The sequence below is a fragment of the Etheostoma spectabile genome, unplaced genomic scaffold, assembly GCF_008692095.1.
Source record: "Etheostoma spectabile isolate EspeVRDwgs_2016 unplaced genomic scaffold, UIUC_Espe_1.0 scaffold00000808, whole genome shotgun sequence".
Classification (NCBI taxonomy): domain Eukaryota; kingdom Metazoa; phylum Chordata; class Actinopteri; order Perciformes; family Percidae; genus Etheostoma; species Etheostoma spectabile.
Genome location: NW_022602645.1, coordinates 30800 through 52147, shown reverse-complemented (window position 1 = coordinate 52147; position 21348 = coordinate 30800). Strand labels below are relative to the sequence as shown.

Sequence of the window (21348 nt, the reverse complement as noted above, 5' to 3'; positions counted from 1 at the left end):
GCCAAGAAGATAAATTACAAGCACTAATCCACAATGCTAGAAAACAACAATGTAAAAAATGGTATTATAAAAAAAGTATTAAATGAAAGTATTGTAAGAAACACAAAAATATAATTAGTTATAATTATTAATATTATAATTATAATAATAGTAATAATACAAGTACATTTACAGGATAAACACCCTTATATAAACAAACATTATATATACCTATATATAGGCTACTGATAAGTAAGGTGCAGATGAATAGAAATGGCATATTGGACAGTTGGAGGTGACATAGAGTAATAAATAAATAAATGAATAAATATGCATTGTGTAGAATATTGTCCGATGATGGCTCATATTGCAGAAAAAGCTAGCAGTGCTACATTATGATGTTGCATTAAAGAATCTGACAGCCGCTGGAATGAAGGAGCTGAAGTAGCGCTCCTTGCACTGAGGGTGCAGCAGTCTGCTGCTGAAGGAGCTGCTCTAGGAACTCACAGGGTCATGTAAGGGTGCGAGGTGTTGCCAATGATTGGTGCCAGCTCAGCTAACATTCTCCTCTCCCCCACATCCTCTACGATGTCCAGAGGGCAGACCAGCGGCCTGTACTATGACTCAAGTTCAACATGCCCTGGATTTATTCCATTACCCAGCTTTACCTAACCTAACCAGAGATGTATAGTAACAAAGCAGGACTACTTCAATACTGTACTTAAGTACTAAAAGGCTGTATCTGTACTCTACTGGAGTATTTTTTTTCTCCTACTTCCACTTTTACTTCAGTATATATTTTTGATGAGTTTAATACTTTTACTCAGATAAATTTTTTATGTGCTGCATCGTTACTCGTTACAATTATAAAAAAGTTCTGAATCATTCCAAACCCACATTACCACTGCCAGAGCGGTAGATGGCTCTGTCACCAGGTTTGATGAAGCTTGAGGTTTAATTGAGCGAATCAAGCTGTCTTATGAGAAGCTGCCTTTGGCTCTGTTGCCTTTGGCTCTGCTGCTTTCACTCTGCTGCCTGCCTGTATTGAGAACACTTAAGCTTTTTCAGTTTGTTTCGAACCAGAAACCACCTTTAACACCTTCAACTTCAAGTGATCGTGGTGGTGAGGGTGAGAAAGGAGACCACCCCTGGCCCTACTTAGAACACAATACTTATACTTTTACTTTCAGTACTTGAGTACTGAATTTTTAAACAAACTACTTGCAATACTTAAGTACAAAAAATGTTGAATACTTTAGTACTTCTACTTAAGTGTGGTGCTTAAAGCTCACTTAACAACTTCAACTCAAGTCACTTTATTGATAGAGCATGTTATATCTTGTAAGGAAGAACTTGATGTCCACAACATCCAAAATCCTTCGAATGTTTAATGCAAACAAACAGGCATAACATCATTGCAGTTTACGAAGCTACTTTTTAACATGTCTACAGCTAGCAACAACTTCTTCGGTCTCTCCTGCACCTACCGACAACATCCTGTCAGCCTCACATTCAGAACTTAATGTAATAGCGCCTCCTTCTGGGACATTCCGTATTAGCAGCTAACTTTGAATACAGGATAAGGGAAATGAACTAGTATTCTTCATAAGTAAGTAATTGAGATATTACAGTTAGGATACCACAGAGCACATGTCTGAACCTAACAACTGCGCTCCCACACAAGCTGTAGCTGTATCCATCCACACGTTTTTATCTGAATTAAGTGATATTGAATGAAAAATGCCTTATGGAAACAGTAAAATTCAATGGAATCTCATGAATATCGACTCAAAGGAAATACATTCGGTCTCATCAGATTTTATCTTGATCGATATATGGCTTATGCAATAGACGCTGAGGGAAACGTCATTTGCCAAATAAATAATGAATTGCGATTAAGTTTTAGGTCATGTTATGGTTGCAACCCGCCACAAAAAGAAGACATTTTAGTTAATTTCCGCCCAGTATTTCCGCTCTGTTTGCACACATGGCAGGTGTCAACAAAGACAGATGGAAGTGGACGGACGGGGAGACGAGAGACTTTCTGAATTTAATTTATCAGGAACTCGCGAAGGAAATGGCCAACAAGCTGTGGGATGTAAATGCTCAAACAGCAAGACATGTCTCAAGAAAGAGTCTTGCAGTGGTGCCGAAGGTAAAAGGCAAGTTGCATCTGCATCATCATAGAGATGTGTTGATAGCATCGTGTTTTTCTTTTTTCGTTGTTTTATTTTCTTGTTTTTGTTATTATAACTTGATTGACCCAGGGTTTCCCAATCCAATGCTTTCACATAAAAGTGAAGGTGTTTGCACAGCACAACCAATTGCAAACATCTACCAGAGACACATATTTTACATAAGAAGAGCAAAGTATAATTCTACAGAAACATGAAGAACACAGACACGGTTTTACATGGCAAAACACAATATAGTTGCTGCTTCTTATAACAGGAGGGAACGGTGGCTAAAAAAATAGTCAACGCTGTAAACACGTAAATCACATTCTCTTAATACGTCCATGGTAAATCACATCACTTATCAATATCACATCTATAATTACACTTGTGCTTTCCATAAACTGTCATTGCTGCAGCCTATTATTTCAGTTCCAACTCTGGTAGTGGGAAGCGATCGTGAGAGCAAATAAAAAATACAAAACATAATTCAAATCGATGTGCGCATTGGAAACACACGGCTCAAGAAGCCGACAAATAATCTATACGTATATCCCTCAACTGAAAATCTATGTCTTTCATAAAGATACCCATCAGGGAATGTTAACGGGGTTGTTGCTAAATATTTGAACTTTTATGAGGACACCTCTCTCTCTCTGGGCCCTGAGCTCCGCCGGATCTTCTAAGAACGGTGACGTATTGATTGGTCAGTTGATCTCTAATCTCCAACACAACTTGCTCTTGAGCAGGTTAGGTGTTCAACATAAGTTACCACAGCGATTTAATCCAGTAACAAGTGATCCACTGTTACACAAAACCCTGGGTTGACAGCTTTGGCCTTTTTTGTACAGGACATCTGTGTTTTTGGACCAGTCCAATTTGTTGTTGAGGTGATCACCCAGGTATTTGTATGTCTCCACCACCTCGATGTTGACTACCTGGGTGTTCACTGGAGTAGTACCGGGTAATAGTTCCTGCAGAAGTCAACCTCTATCTGATTTTGTCCTGCTGGCATTGATGTGAAGGTGGTTTGACTCACACCAGTTGGCAAAGACCCTGATGACCTCCCGGTATTCCTGATCATTCTCCTCTGATACCCTTCCAACAATGGCAGTATCATCAGAGAACTTCTGCATGTGACAGTTGCTTGCCTGAAGTCCGCTGTATACAAGGTGAAGAGAAAATGAGCAGTCACTGTACCCTGTGGTGCTCCTGTTGTTGCTCATCACCATGTCAGACACACAGTCCTGGAGCCTAACATACTGTGATTTGTCAGTGAGTTAACCTATGGACCATGCAGACAGGTGGGGGTCAACTCCAGCTTCCAGTAGCTTCCCCCAGAGCAGTGATGGTTTAATTTTATTGAAAGCACTAGAGGAATAAAAAAAACATGAACTTCACACAGTGCTCCCAGGGTTCTCCAGATGTGACAATGATCTGTGTAATAGATATACTGAACAAAATTATAAATGCAAACATTTCTGTTTTTGCCCCCATTTTTCATGAGCTGAACTCAAAGATCTAAGACTTTTTCTATGTACACAAAAGGCCTATGCCGTTGACTGTGGGCATTTGCCCACTCAAGTAGGTTACAGGTTGCAGCCCTCCACAAGTGTTAAATTGAATAAATACAACAGCAAAAAAATTTTTAAGATTATTTTTTGGGGCATTTTCAGCCTTTATTTTTGACAGGACAGATGAAGACATGACAGAGGGGGAGAGAGGGGAATGACATGCAGAAAAGAGCTGTAGGTAGGAGTCGAACCCAGGCCTACTGCATTGAGGAGTAAACCTCTATATATGAGCGCCTGATCTACCAACTGATCCAAGCTATCTGGGCACCCAACAACAATATTTTAAAGGGCAACTATTATATAGCATTTTCATGTTTTTAATTGTATTCTGGGATTCTACTTTAATTTTCAAAAAATGACTTGATTCTTCTCTTTCTGCCCATGGCTGCAGCTCCTGTATTCACCTTCTGTATGAGACACTATGTAGGAGTGCCTGTCTCTTTAAGAAGCCCAGTCGGCTCTGAGTTTTTCCTGGAATGTGCGTTTCACTAGTTGCAGTTAGTATTTGGCAGGACTTTCTACCATGAAAAATAACCAATAAAGGCTTCTAAAAAATGTTAGACATGGACCAGCTGAAAGAAGAAGAAAACAACAAAACAATGCTAATGTTCAGTGACTACTACGATACATCTACTTACTTTTGTACTCGCCTTTACACCCTCATTTGCCAAAATGTCTTTGTCGAAAAAGAGAAAAATGGATACTGAGTGTAGAGTTTTCCAAGAAAAATGGACAGATTCTTATTCATTCACAGAGGTGAATGGGAAACCTGTGTGCTTGGTGTGTATGCAACACCTGTTGGTGTTTAAGGAATATAATATTCGGCACCACTATGAGACTCAACATGGTGAAAAATACGACAGCCTGCAAGGACAACTGAGACAAGAGAAGATAAATGAATTGCTGGTGGGTCTGAAGTAAGGTGACCAGATTTCTCAGACAAAATTCGGGGACATTTTCAGCTCAGAAGCGTATTTACCTCCAAAACAAGTACTGTTTTTACTTTTTTTTAATCTCAAAACAGGGACACTAGACCTAGAGCTGTTCTCATTATGGGCTGAACACCCCCCCCCCCCCCCCCAGGTCTGATCCTAGACCCATCCCTGCTGCTACTTCCTACTCCACTACAACTCAGAGGGGAATGTTTCAAGATAAAAAGTCCTAATATTTCAAGATAGAAAGTCCTAATATTTCAAGATAGAAAGTCTTAATATTTCAAGATAGAAAGTCTCAATATTTCATAATGCTGTAATGTACTGAACTACTGACAGCCTTTGCTTTATTGCTCAAGGCTTGTTTCTGCAACAGCTCATTGAGAATCAGAAACAATAAAAACTATTGAGGACACATTTTCCTTTGACATTGATGCAGTATTAAACGAGATCGCTCCGGTCGGCAGAAACGAGCTACAATGGAAGTTAATAGGATAATTGTCCAGCTTGTATTTACGTTCGTAAAAGTGCTTGTTTTGCTGCCAACAGACTCATATTAATATTCTAAGTGTCTGACAACATTATGGAAAGGATTTCTAAGGAGGTCGACCTTTCTGTTAAAGATTAAGATCCTTTTTAAAACAAAAGTCTGCGAATTTGCGTTCGCTAAACCCACCAGACTCCATGTAAATAATCAGTGATTTTAGCATCGTGAAACACGGCTTCTAAAACACAGGGCTGCCAACTCTCACGCATTGGCCGTGAGACACACGCATTTGACTGGTTTCACACGCTCACACGCCACACCCCCGATTTCTCACGCTGAAGTGTCAACCTGGTCGGTCAAATTTCTAAAAGATGAGTTTATCTATAGATCTACCTGTTGAGCCACTCGTGATCGACTAGTTGTGCTTTCAGAGACTGTGTGTGTGTTTGTGTGTGTGTGTGTGTGTGGGGGGGGGGGGGGGGGGGGGGGGTTCAAGAGCGCTCCCTGTCTGTGGAAGTTTCGAATTGTCGCAAACTGAAAACATTTTTTTCACGAGCCATCCCAGGTGCGTTTCCCCGGCTTCAGGTATGAGCTCTGAGTATCACAGACCCGTCCGTCGCTTCGTGTCCACTCTCTGTAACAATAGAGGTGATGGTGGACCCGCTCTGCTGTGGGGGAGCAGTGACGCGTTGCATCCGTGTAGTCCTCCGATAATGGGCAACGTACAGCCTCCTCTAAACTCTGTCAGAGACCAGAGACCCAGATGGTCCTCTGTGTCTGTCAGACGGTCTGAATGAGATCCACCATATCAGCGGAGCAATAACATGTACAGCAGACTATATTACAACTCTCCAAATCTCGGACAACAGAGATGGGAGGAGTTATATTTTGAATGTGCATAAAGTTGTAAACATGAGCAGAAATCTGATGAAACACATCTGAGCTATAGCCTACTATATATACTATACTATACGATACTGCAACTTTGGGCCACTATAGTGCTTCTCTAACCTCTGTGCATCTCTAAATGTAACTGTAAATAATTCATTTAATGTTTTATAAAATTAACAAATAGTCTTTATTTTCCCAAAAAAGTAAATCCAGTAAGGGGGGCACAGAGGATGAGGGCCAAACATTACTGAGCCTTGACACAAAGGTTAAAGGATTAGAATTTATGCAAAACAGTGGTTCTCATTCTTTAGAATTTCAGTGGTCTTAGTTGATCCCTCAACATTAATTTAACTTTGGGTCCCTGGTCCCTACACCAGGGACCCCTGGACCTGTTCCCCACAGACCCAAATCTTCTCAGCTGTTGCTGACATATGCTACTGTCTCTTCATGTGGTTCATTATGTGTGGCACATTGTCTGGGTCAGTTCTTATATCATGAGAAGTTAGTAAATGCTAAAAGCCCTAATACCTATTGATACTACAACAACACAAAGGCTCTTCACCCTACAGTTTTGCACATATCATGCAAGACTTGATTTCTCCATTTTTTTGCACAAAACTCTCCAGAAAGTGCCATTTAATGGTTTATTTTCAACATTTTTCCTGGGGGGGCATACCCCAGACCCCCCTAGGGAGAGCCCCATCCCCCACATATAACAAATCCCAATTTAAACCCTGAAGTATAATGATGCTGAAAGAGCCAAAGAAATTGCTTTGTACGTGGCAAAATATGGGTTGGCCCCCCCAAATCTCACTCCAAGGTTTTGGGAAAAGTTGGCAGCCCTGAAAACATCTGAGCACCGCTGGCTCTGGCTGCATGGAGCCTGCGGGTGTTGGGTGTGCGACCATCGGGTACGTTTTGTCAGTATTTTGTTTCTTTCATTCCAATTTCGGGTCTTTCAGTCACAGTGAAAACCGAGGACATTTCCGGGGACAGATCCAGCCGGGGACAGGTCGCCAAAATCGGGGACTGTCCCCGGAAACCGGGGACGTCTGGTCACCCTAGTCTGAAGAAACAGCAGTCCGTTTTCACTCGGAGCCAAGAGGTCAGTGAAGCAGCGGTAAAAGCCAGCTACATAATTGCTAACAAAATAGCATAAGCATCAAAGCCATATTACGAAGGGGAGTTTATCAAAACATGCATTCTGAAGGCTGCAGAACTCGTATGTCCCGAGAAGCGACAAACTTTAACTAACATCAGCCTGACAAGGAATACTATTGCAGAGAGGATTTTGGAACTATCCACAGATTTGGACAGCCAACTGAAACACAAAGTCAAGTCATTTCTTGCATTTTCTGTTGCAATTGATGAGAGCACTGACATTACAGACGTTGCTCAACTGGCTATATTTATTCATGGAGTTGATGAGACATTGGCCGTCAAAGAGGAGTTCCTTGAGTTGGTGCCTATGATGGACATCACAACAGCAGAGGACATTTTCAGCTCTCTCGTTTGTGCGCTGGACAGAGTAGGAGTAGACTGGTCGCGTGCTGTCAGCGTGGCTACAGATGGCCCGCCATCAAGGATCTGACAAAAGCAGGCGTTGTGACAAAATTCAGAGAGAAAGTACAAGCCGCAAATGGAGGAGACGCTTTTTGAATATGTCACTGTATTTTGCATCAGGAGGCATTGTGTTGCAAGTCATTAAAAATGGATCACGTCATGAGGTGGTTGTCCGAACTGTTAATTTTATTCGTGCCAGAGGTCTGAATCATCGTCAGTTTGACTGCCTTCTCAGTGACAATAAAATTACCCATGGCCTGCCATACCACACTGAAGTAAGATGGTTAAGCTGAGGCGCTGTGCTGAAGCCTTTCTTTGAGCTACGAGAGGAAATTGGACAGTTTATGGAAACATGAGGAAAGCCAGTGATGGAATTACTATCTCTGGAATGGCTGCAGGACCTTGCATTTATGGTGGATATTACAGAGCACCTCAATAATTTGAACAAAATGTTGCAAGGCCGTAAAAAAGTTGTCACACAGTATTATGACAGCATACTTGCTTTCAAGTTGAAGCTGACTTTGTGGGAGACACAGCTGGCATGTGGTGACCATGGTCATTTCCCCTGTCTAAGAGATGGAAGTGCAACTGTCTTTAATGCTGGCATGAAAAGGTACAAAGACAAGATTTCAGGATTGCTGTGGGAGTTTGAGAAACGGTTTAAGGTCTTTGGTGAACTCAAGACAGAATTTGCAGTTTTTCGCTCACCCTTCACAGTCAAAGCTTCTGATGTGCCCGTCGACATCCAATTAGAAATAATTGATTTGCAATGTGATACAAATTTGAAGAATACATTTGCCTCAGTGAACTTGGACACATTTTATCTCCGGCCAGGGAACCCCAAATTAACAGCCCTAGCTGCAAAAGTTTTGTGCATGTTTGGGACTACCTATCTTTGTGAACAAGTTTTCTCTGTAATGAACATCAATAAAACAAAACTGCGCTCAAGACTCACACACCAACACTTAAATGACATTCTGAAACTGGCTGCTACTCAGGACCTGACGCCTGACACTGATGCACTTGTGCAGGCTAAAAGATGACAAGTTTCAGGAGCAAAAACAAAGTAGTCTAAACTAGACTAATTCTTGTAAAATGCTGCATCAGAAACATTTTGCACTCAAAAAATAGTTTTCTGAAAATGAATCCTTGCTGTATTAATAGCTAAAAATTGTGCAATTTGTTAGTTACCAGTGTTAGAAATTCATAACTAACATCGCGTTCTGCTGGATCTCTGAGGAGAAGGAGGCTGAGGGTCAAATTGAGAATTAGGAAAAGGTTTAATGCAACAGCAGTGATGAAGATGATAAGACAAAGACAAACATGATACAAACAAACATAATAACACTGCAGCTGACAGCGAACTGGATCACACTGAAGTAAGATGGTTAAGCTGAGGCGCTTCCCCTCATGGAGTCATGTGAAACCAGTCCTGAAAAGTCCTAAATCGCACACTTTTATCCCATACACCTTGGGGCGGTTCCTTTTCCCCTGGTGCTTTTAAATCCTTTCTCATTGGTCCGTTGTTGTCATGACAGCAGGTCGAGTGCATCTTTGCTGACCAATGAGAACCTGCCTTCTGCACCTTTGGGGGTCGCTTTTGGTTGCAGAGCAAATGCTTCTGTTGTGTAAATGTGAAACTAACATCAAGACAGTCCAATCAACACTGTATTGTTTTAGCCTAGACTAAGACCACAGGGGACAGGAGACAGAGGACCACCTTTTGTTGCATAGCAGGAAACCCCTTTCCATATGTTAAAAAGAGGGGGAAAATGGGGACAGATGTATGCATAATTTTCTAACCTGGCTCCTTCAGACATTTTAACTTTTTAAAACTCAACACCAGCTTCACTACTAAAGAGTTTAGTCATAAATTGTATGTTTGCCTTTTCAATTAATGTTTTATGTATTAATCTTATATTTACAGGCCAAGTGATTACTTTCTTATACATTTAAAATGGCCACCACTTATGTTTGTAAGATGTGGGGAGTCAATTTAAGTTTGAATAATTACTACTTGTGGAAAATGGATTAAAAATAATTCCTATATCTTGATAATCTTAAAGTACCATATTATATTATAGCAATTATATAGTACCATATTTTTCAGTTTTACCAGTGACTTAAAAGTTTTGTGCCTTAGTACAAACACTGTGATCAGTTGAAATGCACATATTTAAATGATAAACTGAAGAAAATTGCACGGTTTTTTTGAGAATTCTTAAGTTCTTCATAACATGTTTTGTAAAAGGATATTTATTAAATTAAAAAATATCCTAATCTAATTGTACTTCTTTCCACTAAAACAAAGGGAGAAACATAATTTTTTTTTTTTTTTAGCTATGATGAACTGTGCTATGATTTTAATGGTCTGGCTTTTAGCCATTGGCCAGAGCTTGGGACGATCGAAGGCTGGCTGCTGGACTACTTTAGCTGCTAAGTCTGGGGTTGGTGAACTTTCCTGATGTTTGGCTGTGTTAGCAAAGACAATTATCAGTAAAGTAATGATACCAAATGCAAGTTGACATGTATTTGCAGCAGCGGTGTCCAAGGGAACGACACTCTGAAACTGTAGGGGGCGCCACATCGAAAGGAAACCAAATTTCATGCAGTGTTGCTCGGACTTTTGGTCATTTGTTCATCCGTCAACAGAAGGCCCAGGTGAATCCGTCCCTGAGAGAAAGGGCTTTTCTAATCCAGTCAAATATTGAGCATTGAGCACATCAATTCCTTTAGTACATTTACTCTTTAAAAAACACTCAAAAATCTTCATCTGTCTGACAACTTTATTTATTAGCATATATTCATTTAAAACAATGAAAACTAATGCCCATGGTCACAACTACCAGAAGAAAAAAATTGTAAAAACAAAAACATAGAAATAAAGATAATACGCTTTACTTTTAAAAACAAGCCGACAAATTGAAACTGTGATGGAAACGTGGTTGTTAAGCTTAAGTAATACTGAGGTCACCAAGCAGTTTGGGGATTGGCTTTATAGATGATGTAGTCTTCCTGTCTAAAGAAGGCCACTTCTGTTTCATTGGCTGAAACAACAAAACACAAAAGGGTTCAAATTAACTCTGGAACAACACTGAACCACTAGCAGCAGTGCCTGGACAGTCACATCCCATCGTTCTTATACTTCCATTGCTGGTAATAAAATATCATTACAGGACATTCTGAGAATATTAATACAGTGGTGTTCATAAATTAATTAACCCATGCTAAAGCTGACTAAAGAGAGGAACGAAAAAAATCCTCTTTTGGAAATGGATCTTAATGTCTAAAAGGTCCCATGACATGGTGCTTTTTGGACGCTTTTATATAGACCTTAGTGGTCCCCTAAAACTGTATCTGAAGTCTCTTTTATATAGACCTTAGTGGTCCCTAATACTGTATCTGAAGTCTCTTTTATATAGACCTTAGTGGTCCCCTAATACTGTATCTGAAGTCTCTTTTATATAGACCTTAGTGGTCCCCTAATACTGTATCTGAAGTCTCTTTTATATGGACCTTAGTGGTCCCCTAATACTGCATTTGAAGTCTCTTTATATAGACCTTAGTGGTCCCCTAATACTGTATCTGAAGTCTCTTTCCCAAAATGTAGCCTTGGTGAAGAATTACAGCCACTAGAGCCAGTCCCACGAGCTTTCCTTAGTCTTAGGAGGTCTGTCAGTAGGATGAAAAAACTAAAACAATCAGTGCTGTCTACACAAAGTTATCCTCCTACTAGAGTTAGCACCTAACAGGTTTAAACAGGGCACGTTTTAAACTTGTTTTTTGCCTCTAAAAAATGTCATTAAAAGTGCCCCCCATGTGCAGTGATTCTTTCTGAGTGAACGCAGTGAATCTGACTGGAGAAGATGTGAAAGAAATGCATGAAAGTTGTGCTCAGTCATCTGTGTTTAGTTTGGGTGTTGAGGCAGTTAGAGAGCTTAGGGACCTTCTACAAAATACAACACAGAAAAGAGAGGAAACTAAAATATGTAGGCTATCAACATAATAAGGTTGTGTCTCCAAACTTCCCTCAATTATAACTTGTCTCCTGCTAGTTTGTACTACAGCACTTACTTTTAAAAAGTAAGCATATGCTTATTTTTGAAAATATGTTTGCATCTCTTCTCAGTTTTGTAGTTTGTAGCTGATCCAGAAGCACTTTTTATATGCACGTCTCTATGTCAAACACTTTAATAAACAGGTACTATAGACCTAAGTAAACAATACATATACAATGCAATAACTATTACAATAAATTAAAAGACAATAATGACAGAGTAGTTCATTGGGTCCAACTTTAGCTAATGCAGGGAATCTGAAAGTGTCTGCTACATACATTAGGACTGTCAAAAGTAACATAATTATGAGTTAACACATTCCTTTTAACATTAGTCATTCTTTGACTTGTGATTTACATGCGTGTATTGTGTGATTTGGGCCTCAGGCTGCTCCGTAGTTTGAGAAACAGGGAGCAATGCAGCAGTAATGTAAATGTAAATGTGCTGTATTTATATACAGTGGTGCTCAAAAGTTTACATACACATGCTTAAGTTGACTAAAAAGAGGAATAAAAAAATCATGTTTTGGAAATTTATTTTAATACCTAAATTAAAAAATGAGGTAAAATCCAACCTTTAAGGACACCAATTTTCTTTGTGAATGAATAACGTATTGTAAATAAATAAATGTTCTTATTTAAAATACAGGGGTCATAAGTATACATACCCCTATGTTAAATTCCCATAGAGGCAGGCAGATTTTTATTATTAAAGGCCAGTTATTTCCTGGATTCAGGATATTATGCATCCTGATAAAGTTCCCTTGGCCTTTAGAATTAAAATAGCCCCACATCCTCACATACTCTTCACCATGCTTAGAGATAGGCATGGGATACTTTCTATAAAATCATCTCTCAATGCAAATCAAACCAGGTATTAGTCTAACTGAAATAAAACCATGCCTATCTCTAAGCATGGTGAAGAGTATGTGATGATGTGGGGCTATTTTAATTCTAAAGGCCAAGGGAACTTTATCAGGATGCATAATATCCTGAATCCAGGAAATAACTGTCCTTTAATAATAAAAATCTGCCTGCCTCTATGGGAATTTAACATAGGGGTATGTATACTTATGACCCCTGTATTTTAAATAAGAACATTTATTTATTTACAATACGTTATTCATTCACAAAGAAAATTGGTGTCCTTAAAGGTTGGATTTTACCTCATTTTTTAATTTAGGTATTAAAATAAATTTCCAAAACATGATTTTTTTATTCCTCTTTTTAGTCAACTTAAGCATGTGTATGTAAACTTTTGAGCACCACTGTAGCGCTTTTCCAGTCTTAACAACTGCTCAAAGCGCTTTTACATCTACAGGAAACATTCACCATTCACACACATTCATACACTGTGGCCGGGGCTGCCGTACAAGGTGCCACCTGCTCATCAGATAAACATTCATACACATTCACACTCCGATGCGCAGCACCGGGGGCAACTCGGGGTTCAGTGTCTTGCCCAAGGACACTTCGACAATGACTGCAGGGGCGGGGATCGAACCACCAACCTTCCGATTGGCAGGCAACCGCTCTACCACTAAGCCACAGCCGCCCTCCGTACCGTTGTGGATGACAGAAACAGAAATGTTACTGGTTACCACTGGAGTACGGCCAGTCTCAGACACCGCTGGAGCTTTAAACACTAGAAACATAACCCTTTAAACGCTGGAATTTCAATTGAATTTAATTGAAGACGCATTCCTTTAAAGGCTGGAACACATCACTTTGAACCAAGGGGGTTAGCGAGCATCCGGAAAGTGTACCTCCTATGGGGAAATTCTAAATTTCTTTTACTATCTATCTTTTAAACGCTGGAAACACGTCTCTAAACGCTGAAAACATATCCCTTTAAATCACATTTAAAACTAATTCTAAATGTGAGTTAACTACGGACAATCATGAGCTCAATTTAAATACTTAATCAATTGACAGCCCTAATATAGGTAGCTATGTAGGAAGTTTTATTCCCTGAACAAAGTACACAGTGAGAACTGAACCCTTACCAACGCCAGCAGCTGTAAGGGTTTGGCTATCCTGCAGGATCAGCTTTTCATCGTCTTCTAAACTCATCACCAACTCATTAGTCTGTCAAAAAAGAAATGTTTATAGTCAGTTGGCAACAAGGGTTTTTAAAGAAGCACAGATCTAGAACTACTTCACATTATGAGAAATAGGTCAGGCTTTTTGAAATGGCTTCAGTTGTGAATGTACAGATAATTTCAAGCTCATTCTACGGTGATCCAGAGTCCTAAATCTCTTAACTTCGAGTTGCTTCGACCAAGGACCAGTCATGGTTCACGCAAGGATGTTAAGACAACACAAGGTCTGACCCCAGGGCGCACACTCACTAAACTCAACCTAATTTTCTTGGACTCCAACACTGACAACTTTAGCTGCTCTTACCGTACGTACACACCGCCACCAACTTGAGCTGCAAAAGACCTCTGGCGGGCAGCCAGAGCTTTTTTGAAGGATGCTTGTCAAAAAGTACGGGGAACTTTTCAGACACTTCGGCTGCTCTGACGTGGCGGCATTCATATAGTGCAATTGGTCAATTGGTGTGAGTAACTGAATTGCATTCCCTCTTTTGTAAATATTTCAGGCTTCTCCTCTATGTGTATCACTGGATAATTATGGATCATTGCAAAGTAGTGTTTGGTGCTGCTGCTGGATTGTATTTGTGGAGAAGATGTCGTACCCTGAGATTTTGGGTTCATGACACCCTCCAGGACCGTTATAAATTTGGCAAGTATCACAGGCTGGTGCAGCAACTCATCCCACGCCTTGTTCTTTTTTAACTGGTACCTATAGGCAAACAACGTCATATAAACAGAGATGGGAAGTAACGAAGTACAAATACTTCGTTACTGTACTCAAGTAGATTTTTCTGATATTTTTACTTTACTTTACTATTTATTTTTGTGGCAACTTTTTTCTTCTACTCCTTACATTTTAACACAAATATCGGTACTTTCTACTCCTTACATTTTACAAAATTGGCTTGTTACTTTAGTTTTTACAAGAGGTTGTCATGTCGGACAATAGCGCGGACACGCGCCACACACCGCGAGCGGGTGCGCGTGCCACACGGTGAAAAAAGTGAGAGAAATGAAAAGGAGACTAGCTGTCCCGAGGATAATCCGCTGAGATTGTGTGTGTGCGTCTTTGAGAACTGTAAATCGTATAACTCATGTTGTCAGTTCACTTAAGCCTGTTTTTGGTCTATAGTTCTTCACATTTAAAGTAAGTTAGCTAGTGGTTTTGGTGTGGTCTTCACATGTTAGCTAGGTTGCACGTTGGTCTTGATGAAGCACCACCAGCTTTATTCACATGATTTTTAATTTTTTTTACCGAACTTCAGATACTGTTCAACCATTCAATTGACAAGTGGATGGAAACTTAGCTAGAGAGAAGTCGTCTCCGTCTGTGTTTGAACAGACACACCTGGGGTTGGACACCAGAATCAGCTTCAATCCAGTCCTAATCTAGTTCTCAACTTTCACATAATTTCACTGGAGTTATCCTTATTATTGTTTACGTCATCAATACCATATTAAATCTAAATGGATGGGAATATATCTACTGGACGTTTCATTTGACGCACGACTAAGAAAACTCAAGATTCAGCACTCTGCATTAATTCACAGCAAATCATTGAGGCTTGATGGCGCTAACGTTAGCACATAGTAGCATGGATGGCGCTAACGTTAGCACATAGTAGTATGGAGGGCGCTAACGTTAGCACATAGTAGTATGGAGGGCGACATGATTGAAAATGAAGAAAACAGCAAGTTATTCCCATCATCCTCAACCTTATCTGAAAGAAATGTCTGAGACAGTAGGCATCAAGAAGGACTCCTGGCCAATGTGCTGGGGAACTTCTTCATTAATGTCGTTTTAATCATTCATATTTCAATCCTATATTTTATTTCCAGAAGCCGTATTTGAGCACACACATAAATGTAGATTCATTTTTATGTTAGGGGGAAAGATTAAAAATAAAAACTGGATCTGTGAATTCTCACAGAATCACAACTGAATTCATATCTTGCTAATAAGTCAGAATCTTATTAACCTGGAGTCCCAGTTTCTGTCATAATAATCATATATGTTATTTTTTAGGCCTATTGGCAGACATCCATTTAAAATGTAGCCATTGCCATATAAACACCGTGTCCTCCATGTCCACTGATGTCCCTCAGCGTGCTCTCTATTAACATTTGTGTGCTTCAGGTAGCTTTCGCAAGGCTACTTTTACTTTTATACTTTAAATAAATTTCCAAGCCTGTACTTTGTTACTTTTACTTGAGTAAAGAAGTTTAATCAGTACTTCCACTTTTACCAGCGTATTTTTTAACACAAGTATCTGTACTTCTACTTAAGTACGGAAAGTGAGTACTTTTGCCATCTCTGCATATAAATGACAGGAAACCCTGCAACGGTGATGAAGAGCTTCTCATCAGTCAGCATGAAGGACTTCTATATTCCAATTGGTTGCTGGCGTTCAGCTTGCCGCTGAACCGCGTCATAGCTCATTACCATTAAGTTTCTGATTGACGCTCAAAACGCCACACCGACAGATTTGCCACTCCTTGCAGCAGAGAAAAGCCGGCTTCCGGCTTGAAAATGAATGACTTCCAGTAACTTTAGACGCTCAAGTTGGTAGCGGTGTGAACGTAAGGTTACCGCTGCTGCCGTAAAGTCAGTATCTTCCTTGAACATACACTGCAGCCAGGTGCTTCTCGTCTCCACCCTTTTCCTCTTGTCCTCTATTCATTCCCAGCGCAATTTGTTTTTAACACCTTTCTCAACTAAAGCCGGATTTACATTTTTTTAATCCACGTTACCACAGAGACCACACAGTCTCATCCCACACCAGCCCTATGGGTTAAAGTGCTCATATTATGCTTTTCTGGTTTTGGATTTTCCAGTTCGTAATTGTATATAGATGTTATATCAGAATAGGTTTACATGGCTTAATTTTCAAAAAACACCATATTTTTGTTGAACAGCACATTGCTGCAGCTCCTCTTTTCACCCGGTGTGTTGCGCTCACACAACCCAATAAAGGGAAGGGAAAAACACAAAAAGCATATAATATGAGCACTTTAGAGGCCAGGGCCTCATTTATGAACATGCTGTACAAACAAAATAAGAGGCTGCTCTCTATGCTATAATCAGGATTTTTAAAAAGCAAACTTGATGGGAATATGTGCACTCCTCCATGGACACTCTGACCCAGGTGTACGCACAGAAATGGGGGGGAATGAGATACGACGACACTGACAGCAGATGGATGAAACATGTGAAACTAGTAATGAGGTGACATGCTCCTGCTACAACTATTCGTAATTTACAATTACATAATAGTGGAGAGATTATATCTCCAACCTGGCCTGGGAACGCCTCGGGATCCCCCAGTCGGAGCTGGTTGATGTAGCTTGGGAAAGGGAAGTTTGGGGTCCCCTACTGGAGCTGCTGCCCCCGTATGTGGGATTTGCTTTTATGTGCTAATGAATACATTTTTTCCCTCGGCTTTCTCATGGAATAAACTGCCGCTAATACGGGTCCCTACTTTAACATTTTTCCTTTTGTTTGACTCTGGTTGGACAATGTTTTTTCGGTAGCAGTGCCTGCAGATGGAGAAGGTGGAAATGGATTACAGACCTAAAAGACAAACTTTAACGGGAGTTGAACTGTGCAATGTTCATGAGTATTTGGGATTTATCATTACAGCCCGGCCCGGGGACACATGCACAGTCAGCCCACAGCCAGCTAGCAGCCATCCCGGTCAGCACTTAACTGCGGTGCTAAGGACGCTAACGGCAGTTTACTGAACCGTCAGGAAACAGACCCAGGCACCCAAGTCCAACCAGCGGCCACTTGTAACGTTACACCTCCGTTAGCGTTAAGGGTGCCACCCCTTTGTCTTTTAGCCGTCTGTCCAGTTAGCTAAATTTACCAGACAAAACAGAAGTAAGGGACCAAAAGGACTACTAGTAATTTGAAGATGTAGTAGCACTGGATCTGGACAAGAAGGATAACTCTGGAGTTGGAAGGGGTGTGTTGCGATTCTGCCTTCTGCTACCGCAACACAGATTTGTGGAGCCGAGTGTCACAATTTTGGTTTTATTTTCCATATCATTACAGCCCTAATGAATATGAAAGATAGATACCTTTGCTCCATGTGCTTGGTGGATAATCTTCATTGTGTCTGAAAATACAAAAATGGAAGCACATGCAGAGGTTATTTATCCAGGTGCCATGCAGAACAAGCCAAATAGCTCTTTATAGTCAGTTGAAAACAAGGGTTTTTAAAGAAGCACAGATCTAGAACTACTTCACACTATGAGAAATAGGTCAGGCTTTTTGAGATGGCTTCAGTTGTGAATGTACAGATAATTTCAAGCTCATTCTGCGGCGATCCAGATTTGATTACTTGAACATGTTTTGGGTGGTCAAAGTACATCAAGTACACAATTATAAATGCATTATTTGTAACCGTGGTGACCCTTTTTGAACACCACAGCATATATAATCCTTACATGTGGTGATAACGAGCAGCTGCTACCTTTGCATGCTGCATGTAACGTTACATCATCAACGTTAGGATCTAGTCTAACACTAATTACGTTAGTCTGAACCCCAATTCTCCTTGAACGCACTGTTGCAAGCCAACTTACTGCCAATTAGAGCGGAGACTGTTATAAATATGTACTACACTACTCGGGCTTGTGCATTGTCAATGCCACTAAGTTCGTGGTCCACTAAATGGACTTCTAACATCAGCCTGGCCTTGAAGGGAATCGATCTCATGGTGCATTGCATTTCTGGCACGCCGCTCTCTGTTAACATTATATTCCACCGCGCACATAGCCACAAACAAAAATCAAAAGAGAACTCTGGAATGAAACATTGTCTAACAAGTGTAAACGGATAAAAAATAAAAAATAAAAGTTTTTTAAAAATTGCATTCAAATAGTAATTTTAACATTTGATTTTTTTAGTATTCAAATTTATATTTTTGACTTTCAGAATTTAGCCCATTTATCAGACAACGACATTTTAAAATAAATTTCAACCTGGCATTTGTTCCCTTTAGTCAACTGAAGGTGCCTTGACTAGCTTACTGTGACTCAACATCTCTGTTGCTGCACCCTTCCACACTGCGGGCCACAGCCATCTGGAGATTTCTACTAGTGTCTAGGTGGTTGCACTCATATCTATCAAATCCAACTAAACTCTTCAACTAAAACGATACCAATTCTGACTCATCCAGAGTGAACATTTAGAGTCATGTGTATCAGACATAAAAAAGATTAGATGGGTATGAACTTTCTGCTGTTAATTGCTGCTGATAAAAACAGAGCTATTAATAGTAAGACCAGCCAAACATGGTCACTTTATATTTAATAACTGGTGCATTAATGTTGTTACTTGTATTATCTCTGAAAGCTAGAGCATCAAAAACCTTGGGTGTGGTATTTGACATTCCCTTCTCACATCAAGGCTATTGCCAAATAGGGGTGTTACGGTATGAAAATTTAACCTCATGGTTATAGTGACCAAATGATCAGGGTATTTTTAAAAGTGTGTTAAATATGTTCATAAAGCAATGAAATAGTTTCAAAAAGTGTAACAATGTTTTTTATATTAAAAAAATATAGGCAAAACCTTGTCAAAATTGCAACTTAACATCAAAGGAACAAGGGTTCAGCATGCTTATTTGTCAGGAACATTTCCAGTAGTGCAGGTTTAATCCAAAATCCATTTATTTAATTTATAGTCTTATGTTGCTGCTGTGTATGGTTTATTATTACTGTTTGATGTTGTTCTATTGTTTTGTTGCTTTGTGTTATTTCTGTATTCCTTTAATTGTAAAGTGCAAGGAGACCATGTTTAATGGTGATTTTGCACTTTAAATACATTTGATTGATGATGAACAGTAACTCTAGTGTAACACTAATGTGATCCATACATACCATAGGCGTATTTCTTGAAAGGAGGAGGAAGCCCCGGCCGTGTTGCTATATCTGAAAGAAATAGAGGAATTCCCATGGGTAAAATTCTGATTCATAACATGCTACAGTCGGTCATTGTGCTGACTCACCGTCTCTGACCAGCTGTATGAAGTCATGCACCGTCTGGTCTAACTGGACTCCGTGAAACACTACTGGTTTGAAGTTTCGGTGCTCGAAGGAGCGGACCAGTCGCACGGTGACCACAGCTGCAGCGGCCATGTCCCGCTGCCTGTGCGCGGGCAGCTCGGGGAAACTATCACTGGCTCGGAGTGGTGTCACACAGCCAACAGCTTCCAGCTACCAGCTAACGTTTACAGGCAACAGCTTCCAGTTACCAGCTAACGTTTACATGCAACAGCTTCCAGCTACCAGCTAACGTTTACAGTTAACAGCTTCCCGCTAACAGCTAACGTTAACAGCCAACAGCTTCCAGCTAACGTTTACAGGCAACAGCTAACAGCTAACAGTTAACAGCCAACATCTAGTGTCAAGTTATCTAGCGTGGATGTGTTTGCAAATAGGCTCGTTCGAGATGAGCCAGGTCTGCGCAGAATCGATCACCGGCGATCGGCGCCCGTTGCATGCCGGTTAGATTTGTGTCTTTTTTTTTTTTTTTTTTTTTTTTTTTTTTTTTATTAACAAACAACATTACAAACATTCAGACATCGCAGTTCAAACTATGACAGTTTAAGAAAGTAGAGTTTTACACATAGACCGTTAATATTAACAATGTATATACAGTCTTTTTTTTTTTTCAGAAAAATTAAGAATATATAAAAGAGTGAGTTGCAACTTACATGAGAGTTAAAACAATATTGATAAAAAAAATACATAGTAAATAAGATTATGAGGTGGACAATAGTAAATAAAACAAAATAAATAAAAAATAAATAAAAATAAGTGTGACAGATTTACAAAGGTGTATGAAATGCAAAAACAAGTAATTAGTTAAATAGATTGGAGTATATATCAAAGATAAATCTAGCTTTTTTATTAGTAATTAAATTAATAGATTCAATATATGTGTCAATTTCAATTTGGAAAAGTTTAAAACAAGGTTTAGAATTGGAAAACTTCGATTTGTGGATGTGAAACTTCCCTAATAAGATAAAGAGATTAACAATATTACAAATATTTCTATCTTTATAATCAAATAGTGTAATAATGTGTTTCCCTTCCAGTATGATTTTATGTGATGTTTTAGACAATATATAATTTTCTAAACTTTTCCAGAATGCGATACTAAAAGAACAACCATAAAAAAGATGAATTAACGATTCTTGTTCGGATTTACAAAAACTACAACACTTGTCAATTGGCATGAATTTTGATATAAATAAGCTGGTAGGATATATATTGTGTAATATTTTCAAATGTAATTCTCTTATTTTGTTTGAGATGCAATATCTAAAAGGAACAAGCCACGCCCTATGCCAGTTAATATTGTTAAAGTGAGAGTTCCAAAAAAATTTCCCACGAGGTGTTACTTTTTTTAAATTTAGAAAACATTTTCTAATGTGTTTATTGGTACAATTCTTGCTCATTACATCCATACTATTTATATAAAGAGTAAATTTAAAATCAGGGACTTCATTTTGTATTTTATAACTTTTCATTAACTCTAATACGCCATTAGGGATAGATTTGAAAACTGAATTATATTCTTT

General features: G+C 39.4%; 1 protein-coding gene across 1 annotated transcript; it reads right to left on the bottom strand.

Annotated features, from left to right (window-relative positions):
* Positions 1-10393: 10393 nt before the first annotated feature.
* Positions 10394-20213, bottom strand: cunh2orf76 (chromosome unknown C2orf76 homolog). The gene is made up of 5 exons (XM_032506981.1): positions 19771-20213; positions 19643-19693; positions 17837-17874; positions 13664-13745; positions 10394-10647 (listed from the first exon to the last, which is right to left on the bottom strand). The coding sequence occupies exons 1-5, from the start codon at positions 19898-19900 to the stop codon at positions 10571-10573; spliced, it is 378 nt and encodes a 125-aa protein (XP_032362872.1). The 5' UTR covers positions 19901-20213; the 3' UTR covers positions 10394-10570.
* Between the last annotated feature and the right edge of the window lie 1135 nt (positions 20214-21348).

Coding starts and splice junctions, on each gene's coding strand:
- cunh2orf76 (XM_032506981.1), bottom strand. CDS start 19,900: ATGGCCGCTGCAGCTGTGGTCACCGTGCGACTGGTCCGCTCCTTCGAG. Junction 19,694..19,770: donor CATACAGCTGGTCAGAGACG/GTGAGTCAGCAC, acceptor TATTTCTTTCAG/ATATAGCAACACGGCCGGGG. Junction 13,746..17,836: donor ACCAAGCACATGGAGCAAAG/GTATCTATCTTT, acceptor CTTTTTTGACAG/ACTAATGAGTTGGTGATGAG.